The sequence below is a fragment of the Oculina patagonica genome, chromosome 13 (genome assembly GCF_052425735.1).
Source record: "Oculina patagonica isolate OP01 chromosome 13, crgOcupat, whole genome shotgun sequence".
NCBI lineage: Eukaryota > Metazoa > Cnidaria > Anthozoa > Scleractinia > Oculinidae > Oculina > Oculina patagonica.
Window position 1 is genome coordinate 26229519 of NC_135770.1, and position 17531 is coordinate 26247049.

Sequence of the window (17531 nt, forward strand, 5' to 3'; positions counted from 1 at the left end):
CGCCGTAATATTTAAGTCCCGTGATTGACCCGCCATCCGAGAACTTCGATTTGTTTATGACCCAATAAACCCGGATTTTTACTGACATACATTTGAGATCTGTTTGTCTATCAATGTTTTGATGTTTTGAAAACAAAATTAAGAGAATTTCCCGATCATTCTTAAGAATTCGTTATTAGGTCCATAAGTCAATACGTCTTAACGATGTTTACAGTCAAGTGGGGATGTTTTTGAAGCTACACGATGAATGGCAGCTGCGTTTGAAGCAAACAGTTGCTATTATTCTAAGTAATTAAACGTTTTTAACTTATTCATGGCCCCCTCCCCTCCTTGTAATTACTGAGACTGTAGAACTGAAAGAAACAAATCTAGATTGTTTTTCAGGAAATATACTAATCTCTACAATATTCTTAAGTTTAGAGTTAAAAATACAAGGTTTGTTTCATTCCTATTTTTTGGAACAACACTGAAAATCTTATCACTCAACCTGGCTACAATCACTATTTTTATCGGTGAATTGCAACTTGGTTTGAATCTATTTCGTGCTAATAGCTTCAGTTTTGTTGTTAAAGCATTTCCTGTGTAATTTGTGAACAAAGAAAGGACCATTGTGAAGAAAATTAATAAAATTGTTCCAAATAAGTCTAGAAAAATCTAAGGCGTAAAACATTTTCAAGCCACGGCTCACCCGGTTACGCCAAAGTTCAAAGTTGAAAATTATTCGCCTTAGTTATTGTACACGAAATAAAGCTCTGCAGCATTGTTTTCAAGTCACACATTCGGGTTTCCATAAACGGAAAATTTATATTTATCATCCAAAGTCAGTTTGACATTGCACCTACCATGACCCCATTCATATGTTTTTTTATTGATTCCTAGATAATTCTTTTCTCCATAGATAATTTGCTGACATTTTTTTTAGATAAGTGAAAGAAAACAATCCCCGTTTTTCTAAAACAGATATACGAGCACGAGCTGAGCAGAAACGTTGTGAGAGCACGAACAGTATGTGAATTTTTTCACAGCTTTTTCAAGTTCTCCCAAACTTTTCATTGTGCTTAATTAGACCAATATAATACGATAAACATTTTTTTCTTTGTTAAAAGGAACTGGAAGAAATGGCATGCTGATTGTGATCTTCAAAATGTAGATTCTCCTAACTTTTACAATCACTATGTCTTAAGCTTGCGCAAGTTCTGTGTTTATATCGAGTAATAGCAACAAGGCTTTCTGCGCGCTCTTTCTATAAAAATAATATCTGCGGGGCCACTCTTGCAACTGTGAAAACATTAAAATCAAAAACAAAGTGTTGTATAAAGCTAAAAATCTCCAAACGCCTTGGAAAACGAAAAACTGTTTGCCTTTTCAAGCCTTAATCGATGTGACCAAAAATGAACGAAAAGTCGCCTTCTTTATTATTCAAGGTGAGGCCATTGTGGTGTCTTGCATGGTGAGACAACCTGATATTTTTTTTACTAACTGGTTTTGATTTTTGATTTTCAGACTTTTTGGCTTATTGGCTTGATTTTCTTAACTAATGGAGGACTATCATATGCAGGTTTGTGCTTGTTCGTTATATAACAGTACATTTTCTTATCACGGTATTAAAGACTTAAGAGGGCGTCCGTGTTACAACGGACAAGGCACTTTTCGGACCTTCACCGATTTCCCTGATTTTTTCAGTGTAAGTCGACAATTATATCCCAGTAACAAATATCACATTTATTTGGATCAATTCGATATTTTATATTTTTTGCGAGGCGATTTTTAAAGTCACCTCAAAATCATGCAATTCGCCATTGGAGACTTCGCAAACTTGCTATAAATGACGGTCGCTGCCAAAACTTTATTACTCAATTCAACGAGCTGATTATTTTACATATAGAAGTTTCAACTTCCCTCGATAGTGTAGAGGTTTAATAATCGAAATCTATTTAAGTTTCGTTAAGTTATGATTTTTTTTAATTTGACTCCCAACAAACTCCGGAATGTGCAAAGCGCGACATGCCTGTAGTTGAAAGCCATTTTCTCGAATGTGGGACCTGATCTAGAATCGTGTCTATTGTAACTCAAAAGTACTAACACCATTATAGGAAAGTATGAAATAAAATTTGTGGGCACTCTTTAATGCGCGCCGTACAGAGCTCCACGAATTTCCCAAATTTTCGCCATTTTGATCCAAAACAAAGAAAACGCTCGACCGACCGATAAACCAATTCCAGGGGGGGGGGGGGGGGGGGGGGGTAAAGCCGATTTCCCAGCCCTAGCTTATTGTTTTCCCGTATTTTCTAAATCCAAATCCCAGTTCTATCTATTGGTTTTTACTTGTGATTCCCAGTCCCAGTGACCCAAATTCCATTTTCCCAGCAACAATTTGCCCACTCCTATTTCCCATTTTACCCCCTTCTAGCCCTTCCCCATAAACAAACAGCCGGTAATAAACAGTTATTTGATGAACATCAAAAGTCTCTGAAGTATTCGAGACATAAAAGTAAAAACACCAACAGTCGGGGCTTTATAATTGGAAGTCATTGTATTGATTTGATTTTAATATGATGGTGGCCATTAATTTATCTGTCATAATTAGTGGGCGGGGGCATTAAAGTGTACTCTAAAACAAGAAAATAAATATGTAACACAAATGTGCATTTCGTATTCTATTACCATCGGTAATTGAAGGGAGTCGCGAGCTCTGCTACGAAATATATTTTTTCGACAACATGAATATAACAAATATAAAGAACCCGCATTTTTACATTTATCCATTAACTCATCAAGTCTTGACTAGTAATAGTTCTCACTATAAAGCTGCCCCCGCCTTTTTATAATTTGTTTTACAGCAATAATCCAGGATTAGTGGAGTCTTTTTGTCGCCTTTAAAATTAGGCTTCTTTTTTACTGTGCCATGTACGTCAAGACATTGTTTGCTCTGTTTGCTGCGGAATTTCTTGTTGTGTGACACCATTGCGTCCCAAAAATATTCACAAGTTCAAGTCGAATATATTACCTAGCGCGCGGAAATAACACCTAGCGGAAATAACACATAACACATTATTCGTGCTGACAACACGCAAGATTATTCCCGGGCTTATAACATTCACATTTATTAAACTTACAATGATTTCCAGTTCAAAAAGCCTAAAAATTCCACGAGTAACAAAATATGGCACATTCAAAGATTCGAGAAAACAATTTTTGATCCTTATTCAAACCACTTTTTGGATCAAATAATCTGACAGTTTGATAGCGAAACGAATTACCCCCGAGAGCAAACCTTAATGCTCGAACCAGCTCTTGGAACACACGTAGCCAAGAACATGAAACCGATTGCTCGAAATCTTTCGACGTATTACTAACGACTGCTTCAAATATCACTAAACACAACCAAAGCAGAGAAACCGCTCGAACAAATCTGTGAACACGCGTAAGCCAAAAATCGGAGTAATCAACGTGTGACAAATGCCAAACACGCGTCAGTCTTTTTAATACCGTTCTAACCCAAGATAGGGATTTTCATTTACCGCTACCCCCTGTTATCGTGACATCATAATACCCATAACTTCTTCGGGCATTTTCTGCTTTTACGTCATCATTACCCAGGAATCCCTTGCGGCAAAACGTTATCATTACTCAGAGATTCCTCGCGGCCTTGCTCGAGCAAATCGAGATTTTTTCTGTATACATACCGTATATTTTGACTGTAAGTACATTCTCTATGTATACGCGCAAGCTACAATGAATGCCTCCTCGGGCTTTTGTCTCTGGGCGAAAGCCCTGCGGGGGCAATAACAGAAAACGGTTAACGGCATTTTACTACGTTTAACCTTATGTGCTAATATGCACGTGAATGTTTCTATGCAAGGTTAGTGACTTGTTTATCCCTTTATATTCATTCTTTTTCAATCTTGAAAGCATTCACATTCTTGAATGAACAACTTTAGTTGTTCAATCAGGTCTTTCGTTTTGTCTTTCGATTTGAATTGGACCTCAAAATGGCGCAAGATTTCTTTGGGCATTGGCACGTTAAATTTGTCCAGTTTATGTTCTCTCGCACACTCGCACAGGTTGAATGCGTCGTACGACAATGGGTGCTGTGGCCTCAGTTCGTTCACTACCTCTTTAACAAGCTGTTGTCTATCGGCTTCTTCTTCCTCTAGCAATAGCTCCCTGGGACTCAGGTCGATTTCTCCTGGTTCCTGCTTTCTTCGTCTAGCCGCTGCAAGGCGGGAAAAGAAGCCCTGCACTTGGCTCTTGGTCAGCCATTCTTTTCTGCCAAATAAGCGATCGTTCTGCTGTCTCTTGCCTTCCGCATATCGCTTGACACCTGCTGAGGGTCAGCTTTAAGCCCGGTCTGTGGGGTGGGGCCTTACCGTATAAAAGTTTTTAAAGGTCTCCTCCCCCCCCGGGGGGGATATATTTCACTCAAATTCAGCCGGATAGTTTTAACGCTTTTTTAAAAGAAAATCGAATCGACCACACCTTGTTATGGTCAAGCCCGCACTCAGTCTACTTCACAGCCGTTGGTAACGTCACGCAACGCACCCTCTGGGAGAAGCGTTGCGTGACGATGCAATGAAAGGCTACGCGCGCCAGTTGGGTTTTTCAGTGGTGACTGGCATGCATGACATCATTCGATGATTTTTTTAAAGGCAGTCAGACTTTGTAAAACCAGGGAAGATAGTGGAAATCCTGATTCGGTTTTTGGACCTGCGTCAACTACTAGTGAGGCAAGCAGTATAAAATTGATAAAAAATGAACAGATGATCATGAAATACTGTTTTTATAATACGAAAACAAAACTTATCGAAAAACTGACAATGCGGAATTTTCTCACCAAAATCACAAGGAAAGAGGTACTTACGTGAACCGACAGCAGTAGTGATCTTGCTAAACAAAACAGATATTTCTTCTGTCATCTGGAAGTTTATTACGTGTCTTCCTGTCACACTTACAGTCTTCCCAGTATGACCAGGATATTGGCATGACTTTGGTGCTCGCCAGAATCTTCCCAACAAGTGTCTTTGCTTCGGGCAGATGGTCACGCCTGCGAGTTGGCTCGCCGACAAAACGCAAATACCTGCTCTCGCCATGATCAGTTCGGCTTCCGTAACATCGCCGTATTTCGATAAGTGGCAGCTCGACAAATGAGCTGAAAAATCCGAGTTACACTCAGAGAGCAACACATGGCTCTCCTCATTCCTACTAGATCCACACGGAGTCTGTAATATCTCGTGAAGAGAGCAATTGGATGCAATAGCTGCCATTTCGTGCAGAAAGGACGCCCAAGGATTTTCTCGAAATTAAACGAAATCGCTGACATTGGTCGGTTTAAATTGAATTAGACTGAAACAAACAAGTAAGTTTGCAAAAACAAACATTGAGTTACTCCAATTAATTGTATTTTATTTATACAATGCTTCAAAGACTATTGATGTTTATAAGATAATTGTAGAACTTGCTTTGCCTCATTGGAGTCCGATAGTTTTCAGAAAACACTGTCATATAATATGCAAACAAAACTTGTGCGACGCAAATCATGGATTTCCCTTGTTTCCACAAGACCAGACTGGAATGTAATTTTTTCGAATAAATCCCTCCGAAAAAAAGCTTAGCAAATAAAAACCCTTTTGGGTATGAAAAAACATCCTCAGAAGCTTACAATTTGTTTAAAAGGTCTGCAAAATTTTGTTCCGGGGCCGACAGGGGTTTGACAAATAAGGCTTTAATTGAATTAGACTGAAACGAACAAGTCAGTCTTGCGGCAAAACAAACACTGTTTTATCGCAGCGTGGGAAATGAAAACAGCTTCTCTACAGCCAAAAACAAAAAGAAAGTTTTTACATAGAAGCCTAAAGAATCTTATCGCCCGGCCAGGTAAGAAGGAAATAATCGCTTTGGAAAACGTTTTTAGGCAAATTGTTTGCGGTATACAGATGTTCCGTGACAACACGGGCTTATGCCGAAATTTGCATATTGATCGAAAGTGATATATTTATTGCTGTGAGCGTTGAAAATACCGAGAAATCGGCTAAAACGGTTGGAACTGCGAAAGAAAAATATTAATATTTTCCATTTACAGTCTGACTCCTAGCAGTATTTAACACATCTCCAAACATTTACGGTTCTGGAATTGGTTTATCGATCGCTCAAGCGTTTTTTTTGTTTTGGATTAAAATGGCAAATATTTGGGAAATTCGTGGAGCTCTGTACGGCGCGCAGTAAAGAGTGCCCACAAATTTTATTTCATACTTTTCTATAATGTACTTTTGAGTTACAATAGACACGATTCTAGATCAGGTCCCACATTCGAGAAAATGGCTTTCAACTACAGGCATGTCGCGTTTTGCACATTCTGGAGTTTGTTGGGAGTCAAATTAAAAAAATCATAACTTAACGAAACTTAAATACATACATACATACATACTTTATTGCATAGCTCCCCCTTGGGGGCTCTTCCGCCATACAGAAATTAAAAAGATAAAAGATAAAAATATTTACAATAAAGAAGAAAAAAGAAAAAAAAAAAAAAAAATCAGAAAAAAAAGGGGTATAGTTGAAATAAAAAATTCGCAATTAAAATTATATACATTACAGTTAAAGGGGCATTTACAAATTTAAAATATGTTTAAAAATTCTCTTTTTAAAAAGGTTCAGGTCATTTGTCTCTCTAATGTTCTTAGGCAAGTTATTAAAGAGCTTCGCTCAACGGTAGGCAAAAGATCTCTGCCCTGTCTTTAGTCTACACTTCGGCAGCTCAAGATCGTTTTTCTGCCTGGTGTTACGGGTGTGTGTTATTGAACGTCGCTGAAAACGAAGATAGCTTGGAGTGGCATTATTTAAACATTTCCTTACCATTACTAGGTCGTTAAAAAGCAATTTATCTTTTACACTAAGCCATTGAAGGGATTTCAGGGTCCCTGAAATGTGATCGTACTTTCTTAAGCCAGCTACGATCCTACAAGCATAGTTTTGAACTGACTGGAGTTTTCCCACATTCGCTTTGGTTGTGTTACTCCAAACCGTCGAACAATAGAACAACTTGCTAAATACAAAGGCATTTATGAGAAAGATCAGGGTTTTCTGGTCCAAAAGGTGCTTTATCCTGTTAACTCTAGTTAGTTTATGAATGCAGTCTGAAACGGTTTTAGTGATATGTTCATTATAATTCAGATGGGAGTCAATATACACTCCTAAATCCTTTGCAACAGTTACTGGCTTGATTTCTGTTCCTAATAATGTCGCGGATGGTAGAGTGGCAGGTAAAGTCCTCATGAGTTGTGGGACTCCCACAAACAGAAGTTTTGTTTTATCAGGATTGATGAGCAGGGAATTTCTACAGCACCAACTTGAAATTTCTTTAAGATCATCGTTAACAGCAGAGATGATTTCGTGCAGTTGGTTGGAGGGGAACCCAAGGAAGAGTTTGGTATCATCCACATAGCCGAGTGCTTTGCAATGTTTTGGGACCTGAAGGAGGTCATTTACATATAATGTAAACAGTACCGGCCCCAAGATGGATCCTTGCGGTACCCCTACCGTTACGGGTAAGGGGTGGGATAAGGTATTCTGGATCTTGACTACTTGTGTACGTTGTGACAAATAGCTTTCAAACCAGGCACACGCGGTTTCAGATACACCAGCTTTGCGAAGTTTACACAACATTAAGTCATGCTGAATACTATCAAAAGCTTTGGACAAGTCCAAAAGAACAATGACAGATATCTTCCTTTGATCCATGTTATTAAGTAATTCATCAGTAAAGTGAAGTAACGCAGATTCAGTTGAATGAAATTTTCTATTTCCACTCTGCAGATGATGTATGATATCGTTCGAGCTGAGGAAATTAACAAGTTGTGAGTGCGCTGCCCTTTCGCACACTTTAGATAATAAAGGAAGTAACGAAATAGGTCTCGTGTTCGCAGGCTCCTCGCAATCCCCCGATTTAAGAATTGGAACGATTTCTGCCTTTTTCCAAGAAAGTGGGAAGCTGCTTGAATGGAAGGAGTTGTTAAATAGATTTCAATTATAAAACCTCTACACTATCGAGGGAAGATGAAACTTCAATATGTAAAATAATCAGCTCGTTGAATTGAGTAATAAAGTTTTGGCAGCGACCGTCATTTATAGCAAGTTTACGCAGTCTCCAATGGCGAATTGCATGGTTTTGAGGTGACTTTGAAAATCGCCTCGCAAAAAATATAAAATATCGAATTGATCCAAATAAATGTGATATTTGTTACTGGGATATAATTGTCGACTTTCACTGAAAAAATCAGGGAAATCGGTGAAGGTCCGAAAAGTGCCTTGTCCGTTGTAACACGGACGCCCTCTTAAAATGAGGTTAAAGATATAGTATGAGTGCGTTTTAATTCCCTTTGCTGAAATTATCTCAAATTTTCAAACCTTGTAATAGTCTGAAATGCTGTCAATGGTCTTGCATTCCAATTTCTTGAGGTATTTTGAGACAAAAATGTGCGAAACAGATATCAGGAAAAGGATAACGTAATTTTATGAAAAGATTAGAGCTTACACACCTTGACGTAGTTTGGTATTCACAAACCTGAATCTAAGAAATTTCGTAGGAAATTTTTCACCATTAATTTCTTTGTCCAATGTTTGATGCCATTTGCGAAATTAAAATTTCCCATAGCAAGTGCCATTAATGATTCTATACATGTATATTTTCGAAGAAAAACTTAAGTCGTATGTCAAAAAAAATTAACTACACTGTTAATATTGTCTCCCCTGAATAACAGCAGGTAGAATAAAGCAAGTTATAAGATTTCTGTTGTTTACTCCAATTTTAGTAAATAAAGCTTGGGACCTACCACTTTTTTATTTTAAATAATCACTTTGCAGACAATTCTCACAAATAAGGCTTTCCGTTCTCAGAATTGATAGCCGTTGTCGTTTTATTTATGAGTCAAAAAGCAATTATCGCCGCTCATTATTTAACACCCATATCGCATAGTGTCCTTGTCAAAACAAAGGACGTGAATTGACCCAAGTTCGGAACAGAACCTTTTCTCATATCTTAACCGAACTCTAAAATATATTTAGTGCAAGAATGATGCATATGTGAGGAGGCTCCATGAAGTTTTTTAACCTCCATAGTTCCGTTTTGTAAAGAATGGGGAAAATCGGGCAACTTCAGGTTTCTTAGCAACAGACGTTACCATATCAACAACTGTAGTATTCTCTTGTGTTTAAACATCACATCACTTTTTCAATACGTCAAAATACAATGGTTTGTCAACCTTAAGACGAAGTGTTAGAATAATCTAAGTAAAAGAGGGTTTTTGAGATAAGAAACCACGATAAATTTTTGCCAAGGGTTTTTGGGGGGTTTCCACAATTATTAAGTACTATTCAAAGTCATTTGCATAGTACTTTATTATGCATGCAGGTCATAAGTCCCGTGGAAATGGCTAATTATCCCCATGGCTCTCTCCCGACGGTAAAACACCACGACTACAGTTCAAATGTCGCGCCCCGCCCTCCCTCCCTTAGCGATCTGTGTTCGGTGCATCAACTTCCAGCGGAGCCTAAATTTTGTCTTCGGGCGTATGCACCTTGTTTTTGTTTCCTCCGCGTTTGCTGTTGACCGCTTTGTATTCCAGGACGCCCGAAGAAAAAAATCCCCCGCTCCGCCGGTGACACTCTGTGTCGCTTAGGGGTTCACCGGAGTGTCGCTCTCCATATCTTAGCCATATAACAATGACAGCAGAAATAATATAGTACTATACTTGTATTTCGAAAACTAGACCAACGATCTTTGGATGACGACAATTGTTTTGTGAGGTAAAAGTAGCTTTGAGGAGGGTTGTGATTTCAAAATATTTAATTCAAAAAAATTGTAACGGGCTATTTATACAAACCACAAGCAGGCTATAGATTGATGATAATTTATATTCCAATGATATATGAGAGTACAAAATTATTGCAAGTGTTTAAAACAAAACCGAATTATGGGTAAGTTTCCGCCGCCATTCCCTTTCTCAAAACAAGTAGTATAAACGTTTAGTTTTGTTTCATGTCTACTTTTATCCTCGATGCACCTGCAATTAAAATTTTGACCGTTGTTCAGTGCTTCGTTTATGATAAACAAACGCTTTTTCGAAAACAAGAACCGTAATCAACCTAATCTTTACTTTAAAATTACAGTTAAAATGAACTAAAAGTATACCAACAATTATTACCTGGTTGTATAACATAGATCTACTTTTTTCTTCGTTCAGTGATTTCATGTTCCAGCAACTCCTGTCGAAATAGAGGAACGTGCATAGAAAAAGAAGACGACAGCTATGTCTGTGAATGTACCGACCGATTTTATGGAGACAATTGCCAGAAAGGTACAGTATAACAACTTCTAAGAGAATCCTTTAAATTAAATAAAGCATAGTTTATTACCCTTTAGTAACATGACAAGAATAAGTTATTTGGCCATCATGTTGCTGTACGGAGTGATGTTTTGAAAGTTCTAAAGTTACACTAGCCTTGAGGCGAGTGTAATTTGAGTATTTTCAAAACAAAAAAAAAGTAAGTATCTAGTAATCAAAGGTCAGCGAAATCTTATTTATAGTACATTCAACAAAATTACGTGAGTTTTATTTTTGTTCTACGAATGATTAGCCTACAAAACTCCTTCGGGTATTTGCTGTAGCCATCGGGTTGACTTCGACTTTCACGGGTCTTTTGATCAACTTCGAAGATCCTCGGAAGTTTAATCGTCAAATTTGGAATCTTCGTCAGAATTCGTGACCCTTTTTGTGGTTATAAGGATCAACTAATTTTAAACTATAAATACCGAAGGCTTTGAAAGGTCACTATTTACCATAAGTTTCTTAGCTGATCTTTACAGAAATAATGATGTCCAACGAAACACCAAAATAATGAAATGAAATTTGCAGTGGCACTTAATAGCTCTGCTGCAGGGGCCCGAAAAGCCATAGCAAAATCCCAAACCGTATATCACAGAGCTGATTAATTCTATGATATTTTTCATATGAACAAAGGTTTCCTTCGTACAAAGTTTCAGACCTATACACTTCTCTGTTTTTAAAATACAAATAAATTAAAATGGCTTTACGGGCCCGAAACGTTTTCGGGGCTTTCGAGAAACGGGCCCCCGGCCACATAACAAGTGGTGTAGAGTCTAAGTAAATACATAGCCCCGTACCCCCGCAGATCGATTGCCAAGATAGCAATTTTCAACATGTACTTAACTTGAGGTGCTGTAGTAATGTCTTAAAATAAGCTGTGTATTTGCATCTTTTCCAAAAAACGTAAAGAATGCATAGATGCTCTTGGCATGGAAGACGGTGCAATCTCTGATGGACAAATAACTGCATCTTCCCAATGGAATGCTAATGAGGCTGCTCACCAGGGAAGGCTTCACTATCAAGCAACTGCAGTTAAAGCAGGAAGTTGGGTGGCTGCCACCAGTGATGCCCATCAGTGGCTTCAGATCGATCTGGGTAGTCGGTACACTAAAGTGACACGTGTAGCAACACAAGGACGAAATGGCGCATACGTCAACTGGGTAACCAAATACAAGCTGCAGTACAGTAACGATGGAGTGAACTTCCAATACTATATAGAACCAGGAGAAGGGGCAGACGAGGTAAAATAGACCTAATCGACTGTTGATTACAGTCAATTTTTGAAAACATCCACTTACTTACACCTACTTACAAATATGTTGAACGGCCATCTGTATCAATAATAACAACGGTGGGTAAAACGAATCCTCCGCCAACTTAAGGCTAACTATAACTACAGTGGAACCCCGATATAACGATATGCCAAGGGGGCAGGGACATTATATCGTTATATCGAGGAATCGTTATATCGGGGTTCCGTCCCATACATTTTACTATTGCCGGGACATAACATATTCATCGTTATATCGGGAATATCGTTATATCGAAGATCGTTATATCGGGGTTCCACTGTACCACAGAATATTACCAATCCTGTTTTATTTCACTTCAAAACGTAAGTTAGAGAATCGCAGCTCTAAAACGCGTCTGCCATAGGACATCATCGGTTATTTTCCATTTTTGCTGAAAAAATCAAACACGGGGAAGCGTTCGAGTACTTTAACGATCATAGAAAGTCTGAAAGGACAATCGAGTTTGTGGTATTTAAAATTAAGCTTTTTCTAATGGAAAGGAAAATCACCAACTTCCACAGGAAAGATATGTATTGCAAACAGTTTAAAATTCTCTTCATGTTCCTTTGGCAGGTGCTTCTTAATTGTTGTGGGGGAAGTGATGGCAAATACTTTAATTTTTAATGCAAACGAATTCTTTTGGTTTTAAAGCTTGCTATAAAAAATTATGTCCAGGGACAATTGGCTTTTTTTAGATTAAACAATCGTGAGATTTTGTCCCTATAACGCGTGGTTCACTGTTAAGAATTGATTTTCACAAGCTGACACGGATCGTATTTCTTTAGTTACGCTAAAAGACAGCGTCTACTCCCTCAGTGATCACTTTTCTTTATTATCCCAAGTATTCTCGTTGTAAAGAGATCAAACTGCAGATGAGAATACAAAACCGAGTTCCAGGAATACCGTTTCGAACTTCTTTTAGTTAAAAAATCTCTAACAAATTGCTGTCTTGCTGATTTAGGAATTTGCTGGAAACACGGACCAGGACACAGTTGTGTATCATGACCTAAGTCAACCAATCACGGCACGTTACGTTCGTTTTCTACCAGTTGCTTGGTATGAGTGGACATCGATGAGAGTGGAGCTCTATGGTTGTAGAGGTAAACTGTATATTAAGACATGCTTCAACATGTATGTAAAGAAAAAGACGTAAACTTTCATGTATATTCATGGCGGTTTCCATTTTTATAATATAGTACTTATCTATTCAAAAACTGTTTTACATAATGGGTAAAATCGTTGAATAGTAAATGGTGTGTCAATGGCTTTTATTACGTCATTTTTTGTGGCTTTTAATTATTACTTTTTACTAGGGCCTCTGTTGATAACAGTTTTAAATGTAAAGCTGATAGAGTCAACCTATTGAAATAATTGCTTACTTACTATGCTTATTTGAAAGTGCATTTAATATCTTTTATCATTCGATGCAATTTTTTCTTCCTTTTCATTGGCCGAGAGCCCACCACGTGATCTGCAAATAACTGCCTACAAATAATGGTCTGCTCGTATGCATTAGCGTCTGACAGTGATTTTGCTTTGATTTTGCTACAAATAATATTCTGCTCATGCGTAGTTGAGTCCACTTGGATTTGTCTACTAGGCCTGTAAAACACAGCGAAACTACAAAGAAGGCAATGGAATTTCCTCTTTTTGTTTTTCGGCAATATCTGAAAGAAAGAGAATTGGATGAAGACCTGGTCGTCATGGCCAGAAATTCCGGTCAACGCCACGACGCACGCGCGAGTTTAATTGGCAATATGGCCGCCAAACACTCAAAGGAAATGTATGAGAGAAATAAAACAAAATAAAACAGAGCAAGTTCTGGCCTACCGGGAACAAGTGCCGCCCTCTTCTCGAGTTCTTGAAAGGTCCTTCGGCTATTCTGATTAGTTTTTTTTTCATCAACAAATGATACTGGCCCTGCTTTTTATCGATGTTTATTTTCGAAGCTTGGCTCATACAACGCTCTATATTTCAGAGGCTTGAAATCCAATATTTGCATCCCAAGTAGATTTTGATCCGCCGTAGCAGATAACATTCGCTGAATATCCCAAGTGCCGCCCTTGTTTGAGGATAAGTACCGTATGATGTACTATTTGGCCAATTTTCACCTTCGGTGCTGATTTCTTCGCTTTGCTTTTTGCTTTTAAAAATCTCGTAAATCGTCGAAAAGCAAACCAGGCGGCAGTCCATATTGAAATCCAAATTCCGCTGTCTTTGAACTGCGATATTTCAGCCGTCTTTGCTCCAATTTTGCTGCAAAAGCCATCGTTTGAAAGATTTTTTGCTTCATTATTTTTATCATGCAATACTTTTGACCAGTGGTTTCCCTACTACACAAAATATTTATCTATGTAGGCCTCATTCTTTTGTCTTCGTCGATGTTTATGAGCCCAAAGTCACGCTTTTGAATCAGCGGCTATTACCAACTTTCGTGACCGCTAAATGTACAATGCATCAAAATTCGCCGAATCCGATGTCCGCAATTTCTGGCCATGGTTGTCGAAAGCGAAGATACGCTTTCGTCTGCATTAATTCAGCAAGGAATAGTGCGGTTTCCACGCAGTTCCCGAAGGTAGCTTGTGCAAAACAAATTCAGTGATCGAATGATAAAACAATTATTGAACTCGGTTCTCGTAAAATATCGCGATTTGTCACTCGCAGATCAATTATTTGCCTCAGCCTTCGGCTAAGGCAAATAATTGATCTGCTCGCCACTGACAAATCACGATATTTTGCTCAACCTCGTCCAATAACTGTTAAATGTTTGCTAATGTTATTAGCGGAACCAGGCCTCTAGCGACATGGTAATGTCTTGTAATGTAGAATGATCAGCATTGCCATTGGCTTCATAGTTTGTCTTGACGGTTTCTCGATCTTCTTGTTGGAATTTATCTTTTTGTTAACTACTTACGACAGCCATGTACATTAAAATTCTAATTGCAGTCATTTTTCAGATATTTCGGGAATCACCTTCCACCTCTGTAAAGTGTATTGACTGTTGCCAACACGTGTTGGCATTTCTCTTTCACTTCCTTAACCAGGGCGTTTTTTGATAATCCATTAATTGCTTAACTGGTTCACAGAAACTGTTTTTCGCTTCCACATGAAGTTAAATTTTTACAAGCCATTTACTAGTGATCAATCTCTTCTCTCCGTTTGTGAAGAGTACCGACGCCGTGGGCGGGGGGTAATTCATACCTAAACGGTTGACAAATTAATTAAGTGTCTTCACCGCGCACCATTTTTTAATTTTATTTAATACATTGCATGGAAACACAGGGAAAGGATACGTTCTTACTTTGCACAACTTGTTATTTCAAACAGAAATGAAAGCGGCCATTTGAGGAGATACTTATTTGTCTAACTTGATTGAAACAGTTACAGATTTCTACCTCAAGGTCAATAAAGGAAGTTGCAGAGTAATGTTTGTTGTTTAAAGACGTGAAATCCTTCAGGCACGCGAGACCGTGATCACTTGATGGCTTTAACAACTCTTTGACAAATTAAATTGTATATATATTATGCTCCAATGAATCAGTCATTTCCATTTAACGACAATACCAATTTAACGGCATCCTTTGATTTTTTGTTGCTTGGAAACGCTAGTTGATCTCTCCGTTTCTTCATCGGCAAATGGTTTCATCGATCTAAACTCCTTTATCATCCATTATGGAGCCACTAACATTTCATCGGTGTTTGTCATGTTAAATTTTATTCTGAAAAAGGGGCCAAAAAAATATTAAACATTTCACAAATTTCCGTGAGCCTGATTTAACACTGTTGCATGTATTTAGCATGCATTATCTTGCTATACAACACGTATCACTCATTACGTCACAGGATGGCAAATGGCACATAATTAGGGGGGGGGGGGGTTCGAGAGGTCAATAATGGAGGACTGAAAACACAAACTGTTGATTTTCAGCCTTAAGCAAATAGTGGGGGAATGGAAAACAAACTTTGAGTGTTGCAGCTTTTAAATTACCCTGCAAGAAAACGCTATAAGTATCGGGAAAGTAGTAAATAAATAATTGTTAGGAGAATGGGCTCTCATCACTGGCTCTCATGCATATCAAGTATGATATGCCTGCCGTTCTGGACGAAATTGTCAATATATTTCAAGGACTCCACCCGAGGATGGTGCAATTGTCAAATTTGCTTTACGAATAGTCCTGTAGTGAATAAGTAAGTGGCCTCAATATATCCTAGTGACCTAGTATTTATATGTAGTCAAAATAATACCATCGTTGAAAAATATTTCCTTAAAAGGCGTTCGGGATTTGATAAATGGAGAATTAATAGACGAAAGGCGGGGAGTACAATTTCGGGGGACCCAGGTTATACGTGTATTTAGTACATATTGACGCTTTGACGCTGCTTTTAGTACATGGACGGTGGAGCCGGGGGGTGGGGGGCTTAAGCTTTTACCCTGAGATGCCTTTGCAGCACACGTCAAGCTTTTGTAAAACGTTTAGTGTACTAAGCCAGTGTGTGTGTATGAATGTATCAAGTTAACAAAACGCCGGGAATATTGTTGTTATGACTAAAAGTACCTGTTATTTATTACACACTCCATCGAGTTTGAAATATTGACGTGCACAAAGCTGAAAATAGCATTTCCGGGCCCTTCGATTTCAAAATATTCTGGGAGGACATGCCCCCAGACCCCCTAGAGGCTCGCGCCTTCGGCGCTCGTATTTAATTAATAACCCCCGAATAAATATTGCTGTCAATACGAACACCCTTCCAAAACCCTCGGCTACGCGCCTGCTATCTTTGGTTATTCTGGTTCTGGAATGCCTCACATGATAAAGTGCTAAGATTATCCTATCCTAAGTGTTTCTTCCAGTGTTGGTATTAGATCATGTTAAGGGTTTGCTGAGTGTTATCGCGTCGCACTCCTCTACTGTGCTGTTTGGCTCCATACCCGATTTTGATGCCAGCAGATTCAACCTATTTAAGGACCGCCAGGTTCTTCTGGGGAGAGTAACATATTCACTCACCGCGGAGAGCTTTTCCCGGGTCGCACCCTCAGTTGCTTTGGTGCGAGTGATCCCGTCGTTGTTTATGTCTCATCAGCAGTCTTTTCGCTCTTTTTCGTCATTAATACCGTCATCATCGAGTATTCAGACATGTAGCTTTCAGGTTTTGCTTAAGGTAACAGTAGGTAAACTTTACATTTAGTTTACCCATTCCACCCATGATGACTGGTTCCTTTCATTTTTTTGATACTAATTTAACATGTCACAACTCCTACAAGATAGAGCCATCAATCGATAGTTTAATTTTTATTTTTTGAAAAAATGGCTGCACTGATGAGGCACAGTTACATAAGAAAGGTGCTGGTTTCCTAAATTATCACCTTTACTTTTTTATCACTCTCGTTCATCTCTTAGAATGTCAAGAAGCACTTGGCATGGAGAACAATGCAATCTCAAACGGACATATAAGTGCCTCTTCGCATAGGAGATCAGAACTTGCCCCCTTCAACGGCAGACTACACTTTACAGGAGGTTTTGGAGCTTGGAGGGCAGGCGCAGAAGATGTCAATCAATGGCTCCAGGTGGATCTAGGTAGTGTGTACACTGAGGTAACAGGTGTAGCAACACAAGGACGACATACTGCTGATTGGCCAATGTGGGTTACCAAGTACAAGCTGCAGTACAGTGACGACGGACTGAATTTTCAGTATTATACAGAACAAGGACAAAGCGCAGACAAGGTAAAATAAACTTTTCATTATCGACTAAAACTCTGATAAACTGAAGTTCTTCATTTCTGAAAATCGACGTCCGTTTGTACTACGAAGGGAGCCAGAATTTGTATCTCAATTTATCAGTCCAACCGCGGCTTC

At 38.6% G+C, this 17531-nt stretch overlaps 1 protein-coding gene across 2 annotated transcripts in view; it reads left to right on the forward strand.

The window, feature by feature from the left end:
* The first annotated feature begins 1320 nt into the window (after positions 1-1320).
* LOC144636226 (polycystin-1-like protein 2) overlaps positions 1321-17531 on the forward strand; it is a 144606-nt gene continuing 128395 nt past the window's right edge. For both annotated transcript variants that reach the window (XM_078495381.1, XM_078495382.1), the window contains exons 1-6: positions 1321-1424; positions 1504-1558; positions 10239-10352; positions 11292-11623; positions 12636-12774; positions 17074-17399. In XM_078495381.1, the coding sequence (XP_078351507.1) occupies positions 1392-1424; positions 1504-1558; positions 10239-10352; positions 11292-11623; positions 12636-12774; positions 17074-17399 (999 nt within the window). In that variant the 5' untranslated portion in view covers positions 1321-1391. The remainder of the gene's footprint in view (positions 1425-1503; positions 1559-10238; positions 10353-11291; positions 11624-12635; positions 12775-17073; positions 17400-17531) is intronic.